The 6,337-nt window shown below is 41.8% G+C and overlaps 1 protein-coding gene across 1 annotated transcript; it reads right to left on the minus strand.

Annotated features, from left to right (window-relative positions):
* Window positions 1–1,263: 1,263 nt before the first annotated feature.
* LOC139475523 (uncharacterized) lies at window positions 1,264–3,514 on the minus strand. Its single transcript, XM_071258713.1, has 2 exons — window positions 2,552–3,514; window positions 1,264–1,356 (listed from the first exon to the last, which is right to left on the minus strand). The coding sequence occupies exons 1-2, from the start codon at window positions 3,512–3,514 to the stop codon at window positions 1,264–1,266; spliced, it is 1,056 nt and encodes a 351-aa protein (XP_071114814.1).
* Window positions 3,515–6,337: the final 2,823 nt, after the last annotated feature.

Consider the following 6,337-nt stretch of genomic DNA (forward strand, 5'->3'; position numbering starts at 1 on the left):
ATCGGGTGGTCAGACTCGCTGACCTGGTTCATGCATGACACCGATCCCAACTGCGTGGATCGATAATCATGTTGCCAATCACTGTATTGTCTAAACACAGATTACTAGTGTGTATCAGTAAACACACATTACCAGTATGTATGATTTTAATAACTGGGTTGTCAGGTCCAGACTCGATTATTTACAGACCGTCGTGATATAGCTGGAATATTGCTGAGTGCGGCGTTAAACAACAAACCAACCAACCAAAAGCATATGGATAGGCCTGTGAATAACCGGGGGTAGAATAGTTCTTCAGCAACCCATGCTGGCCGTAAAAGGCTACTATGCTTGTCGTAAGAGGCGACTAACGGGATCGGGTGGTCAGGCTCGCTGACTTGGTTGATGCATGTCGTCGATCCCAATTGCCTGGATCGATAATCATGTTGCCAATCACTGGATTGTCTAAACACACATTACCACTGTGTATCAGTAAACACACATTACCAGTGTGTATCAGTAAACACTCATTACCAGTGTGTATCGGTAAACACACATTACCATTGTGTATCAGTAAATACACATTACCAGTGTGTATCAGTAAACACACATTACCACTGTGTATCGGTAAACACACACTACCACTGTGTATCAGTAAACACACATTACCAGTGTTTATGCATAAACACACATTACCAGTTTGTATCGGTAAACACACATTACCAGTGTGTATCAGTAAACACACATTACCAGTTTGTATCAGTAAACACACATTACCACTGTGTATCAGTAAACACACATTACCAGTGTATCGGTAAACACACATCACCACTGTGAATCAGTAAACACACATTACCAGTGTATCAGTAAACACACATTACCACTGTGTATCGGTAAACACATCACCAGTGTATCAGTAAACACGCATCACAACTGTGTATCAGTAAACACACATTACCAGTGTGTCTCGGTAAACACACATTACCAGTGTATCAGTAAACACACCACCACTGTGTATCAATAAACAAACATTACCAGTGTGTATCGATAAACACACATCACCACTATGCATCAGTAAACAGATTAGAGACACGAGATATGTTCAGACGACAATGTGTTGTGTGAAACAAAATTGTGCGTTTAGAAGCAGTGACCCAAGATGTATCCAGTATCAACTTCTCACAGAATATGGGGGGTCGCTAAACACAAACCGTCAACGTATGACGGTAAACTGTTTCCTTTACCGAGTTGTGTTATCACGGATTGTAGAAAGTCGTGTTTCTTTCAGACATCAGAACACCGACGATACATCTTGCGAAGGAAGTTGTGAAAAATTCTACGCTGTTCAAATGGGGACAAAATGTCGACACAGAACCTCTGAAACAAAAAGCATTTCCTGAAAAAATCAAGGAAATAACTTACTTCCCGCCAGTCCTTTTGTGGAAATACAAGTAAATATGTATCGCAACATTATAATTGGAGCAAATATCTTAGATGTAAATATGATATATTTCTGCATGTATCGTAATGAAATAATATTTGTCATCAGTATGTGCAGTTTGTACTATGAAAAATATTTACTTCTTACTGAATTAGTTGCTCTGAACACATGTTTAGGACTATGAAGTGTGTATGATCACAGTAAAAGTCTCTAACACGTAGAAATACGAGGGTTGACTGATAAGTTCTGGGCCTCACAAAGAAGGAATTACGAAATAGTGAAATCTTTTCTCGTGTTGCGCAAATTGTTTCCCTGTGAACAGTTGGTAACATAAGCATCTGACTGTGGGAAATGGAGAAACGTCAGGAATGTGCAGTGATCAGTTACTTGCAGAAAAGGGGCTTAATCCCAACAGACATCCATGAAGAACAACACTAGGGAAATATGTCCCTTTATTGCAGGCGTAAAGAAGTGGGCAGTAAAGTTTAAGCCTTGAATTTGACCTCGGTCCTGGAAGGCCTACCACATTTCTGCAACACCTGAAATGATCCCGAGAATCCACGGGTGCGAAATCCACGGGTGCGAAATCTTGAATAAGAACCAAGATGGCGGATTTCACTCAGTTTCCAACCTCGTTGGACCAATGATAAAGACACAGTTCAGTTGTCTTGATTTGGCTTTATTACACCTGACGATACACCGGGACTCGATCACAACACATGCGGGCTGCCATCTATTTAGGGATATCGACCATGCTACTTCCGGCCTGACATTCGCAAAACTTCGTATTTCCATCAATCGGAATAACTCGGAAATGAACATACTAACATCTCCCCTCCTTTGGAAGAGAAAAAAGAAAAAAAAGAGAGTATATCTCCTTTAACACAAATTATATTAAACGATTGTAACCATTAAAAGTTCTCAACAGCTGCAATGATCAGATAGTTAATGTATCTGCTTAGTTCCCACAGGCACTGTCTGTATATGCAACCGCATCTAATAGTCTTGCCTCAAAGTTCATAACAGTAATTCATGCTTGTCCATGTTGACAATTATTACATCAATTCACTCAAGCATTATATAGTCATTGTATCTTAAAGGCAATATTTTTTCCCTGAGTGGACGTTTTACTGAGCAAGTCTCTTCAGATATCTTGGCAATATCTGTAACACTGTCTGTAGGTTGAAAACCTGGCTGTGATTGTTCTACATTCTGTGTAATGTTAGGGCTGGCTTGGGCTGTTACACTTCGATCTGTCACAGGTTTCATGGGTGAACTTGGTACAGCTGTTTGGACTTCGGCATTCTTCAAGATCAATTGATTATGCGCCCTCTGTGATAAGTTGTAGTTGTTTGATGGTGGTGGCGCTGCTGCTTGCTTGATTTGCACACGGTTTCTTCTCAGTGTGCTGCCATGGGTTTTTATTGTGTAAGACCTTGTATTGTCCTTGTGGATGACTTGCCCATATGCCCAAGGTTTACCTCTCTGGTTTGGTGGAAGTTTAGCATACACATAACTGCCAGTTTCTATTGGTTCATGCTCTGTACCAGACGATCTATCGTACTGAGTCTTGCTAGAGATTCTTTTGCCCCTGATCTCTCTATAAACTATTTCGGGGTCCACTACCTGGGGCTGCAGAAGTTGATTTGGTGTCGGCAGCAAAGTCCTTGTGCGACGATTCATCATGCGTTGTGCAGGTGAATAGGTATGTCCCTTTTGAGGAGTATTTCTGTAGTTCAAGAATCCCAGTTCTTTGTCATCAGATTTCTTCATCATAGCTTTTGCCACTTTGACAGCTGACTCAGCCTTTCCGTTTCCTTTTGGATGATATGGTGAAGACATTGTGAGCTTGAAGTGATATTGCTGAGCAATGTCTTCAGATTCTTTGCTGATGAACTGAGGTCCATTGTCTGTATGACACACACTTGGAATCCCATAGCGAGAGAAATGAGCCTTTGTTTTGGCTATCACTGTAGCGGAGAGAGTGTCTTCCAATTCGTCAACCTCAATCCAATCAGAGAAGTGACAAACTGTGACAAGGTAAGTCTTTTTCTCAAAGGCAAATAAATCTTGACTTATAATTTGCCAGGACATGGTGGGTATTGGCAAAGACTTCATGGGTTCTTTGGGTGCTTCATTTCCATACTGTGCACATGTTCCACACGTACTGCACATATCATGAATAGAGTTCCTCATCCCAGGCCAAAAGAGGACCTATCGGGCCATTCGTATGTTTGATTCAGCTCCAAAGTGATTCAAGTGTATCTTTTCCAGCATCTCTCTGTACATGCTCTTTGGGATCATCACAAGTGAACCTTTGTATATGATCCTATTGCTGATGCTAAGTTCATCTCTATAGCCCCAGTAGGAGGCCAAAGCTGGATCCAGTAGGTTTCTGTCATCTGGCCATCCATGACTTATCAGTGTATACAACTTAGACATCAATGGATCTTTCGCAGTTTCCTCTCGGAGTCTGGTCTCAGTTTCTTCATGGAGTTGTGGATTGTGCTCATCATATTCGTGTTCTAGTTCCAGACGGAATACTTCATACCCTGTCACCTTGGCATTGATTGGAGTTGGTAGTGCTGCTCGTGACAGTGTGTCTGCAAGATGAAGTGATGTCCCTTTTCTGTACTTGATAGTGAAGTGATAGCGTTGTAGTTTTAACAACATTCTTTGTAGCCTTGCAGGGGCCTTTTTCAGTGGCTTCTTTGTGATTGTTTCCAGTGGCTGATGATCAGTATGTACTTCAATGTCTGCCTTTCCGTACAGCCACTGGTCAAACTTGGCAAATGCATTGCATATCGCAAGACACTCCTTCTCAATTTGGGAATATATCTGTTCTGTCGCATTCATGCTGCAGGATGTGAATGCTGCTGGGTGAAGTTTTCCATTAGCATCAGGCTGAAGTAAGGCACCCCCAAGACCTTCCTCACTAGCATCCACTTGCAGTACCACATTCTTTTGCAGGTCATAATAACTTAGCACAGGTGCTGTTGATATAAGTTGTTTGGCCTGATTGAATGCAGTTTCTTGTGTTGATGCCCAAGAGAATGGTACACCTTCCTGTGTGAGCATTGTGAGAGGGTGAATTGTTGCACTCAGATTTTCACAGAAGGGTGATAAGTAGTTGACCATCCCTATGAATCTCAGGAGCCCAGCCTTGTTGCGTGGAGGAGGCATTTCTGTGATCGCAGCAACCTTGTCTGGGTCCACTTTCATTCCTTTGTCAGTTATTATGCTGCCGACAAATTTCAGTTCCTTCATTTTGAACTTCAGTTTAGAAGGTTGGCACTTGATATTTTTCGTCAAGCATCTTTCCATTAACGCTATAAAGCGTCGATCATGATCCTGTTCCACCTCATCATATGTGTTTCCTTCACTGTATATGAGTATGTCATCAGTCATTAATATGGTTCCATCAAGACCTTCCAGTGCAGCAGATAGTCTTATTTGGAACTCCTCAGGTGCACTTGTAATTCCAAATGGCAGGCGTAGCCATCTATACCTGCCATAAGACGTGTGCATCGTAGTGATGAAAGATGATTCTTCATCCAAAGGAATATGAAGAAAACCATCACGGACATCTACCAGTGAAAAACAATTGGCGTCCCAGGGACCCCACCCCTTCAAAATATTCTGGGTATTCCTTCCGTTGTGCTTAGTGAGTTGACCAGGTGGAGGTAACATCCTTTTCCTTGGTACTACAATAGGCTCTGATGGTGCTGGAGGTGGCACAGTGCATTGCCCAGGCACCTTGCTGTGTAAAGTCTCAAGATGATTGCATGCACATAGACTACTGGGATCTGTAATTTCCATTTGTTTCTTTTCCTCCATGCACATGGATTCATTTGAGTCTTGAAGATTTGATGAACCGCAGTCTGGTCTGCGTGCCTGAAACCCTGGTAAGTCTCCACCATCTGTAACATCTGCAACATCATGTACTTTAGAAGTCAAAGTAAATACCTCATCAGCTTCAATCTTTATCAGTCCAAGATTTTCACTGTCTTGGCCAGAAAGTAAAGCTGGCTTTCCTTTCAACTAATCATGGGGAAGTACTTGAAATGTCAAAAGTTCAAACTTGTTCTTTCGTTCACATATTAAACTGACTTGTCCCAACGGGCGAAGGGGCTTTGCATCACCATAAGGATGCAATATGAACGGGGATCTTTGAATAGTTGCCTCTGGAAACATATCTCTAACAGACTGATTGGAAAATGGTATTACACGTGGCTGCAGAATCTATCTGGTACTTTACTGGTGTAAACTTGTTTCCTGATGTTGATGTTGAGAGGTAGACAAAACATTTCTTGCCCATTTTGTTTGTGGTGAGTTTCTAGTGAGTATATCTGGTACTCATCCCCCTGTTCATAGTCATCAGTGTAGTGGCATTGTGCATCTAATTGATGAGTTGACTGGTGACATTTGCTTGTACCTTGACCTTCCTTGTCCTAGTTTTCACGCTGGTTTGTGTCCCTTACGTACCCTGTATTTCTCCTACCACGACCCTGGTTCCCTCTACTTTGTTGTTGCCCCTGTCTTGGATAAGAAGTGGGGTTGACAGGATTTTGCAAACATACCCTGGCAAAATGGTCATTTAACCCACATCTCACACAGTCTTTTCCTTTTGCTGGGCACACCTTCCATGGATGAGGGCCTCGTCGATCTCCACACCAATGGCATGTACCTGGCTTTCTCTTCTGCTTCATTTCTTTGTGACGAGTCCATATATTGAACAGATTGACTAAAAATCATTAAGACGGCCAAGAACATCACAATAGATTAATTATGCTAGGATTAGAAACCAAACAATATACACATGTGCTTTTAACCCAAACATTTTCAGTCACTTGGTGATGATATTAAACATAAAAATGTTTGGAATTCGTTCGTTATAATAATCATACAGATGGACAT

Source organism: Haliotis cracherodii, unplaced genomic scaffold (assembly GCF_022045235.1).
Source record: "Haliotis cracherodii isolate W230 unplaced genomic scaffold, xgHalCrac1.p SCAF_3, whole genome shotgun sequence".
NCBI lineage: Eukaryota > Metazoa > Mollusca > Gastropoda > Lepetellida > Haliotidae > Haliotis > Haliotis cracherodii.

Bases quoted from the DNA above. Each gene is read 5' to 3' on its own strand.
- LOC139475523 (XM_071258713.1), bottom strand. From the start codon at position 3,514: ATGTCCTGGCAAATTATAAGTCAAGATTTATTTGCCTTTGAGAAAAAG. The intron at 1,357-2,551 runs GTAAAACGTCCA...TTTTTGTTTCAG, and splicing joins TATCTGAAGAGACTTGCTCA to AGGTTCTGTGTCGACATTTT.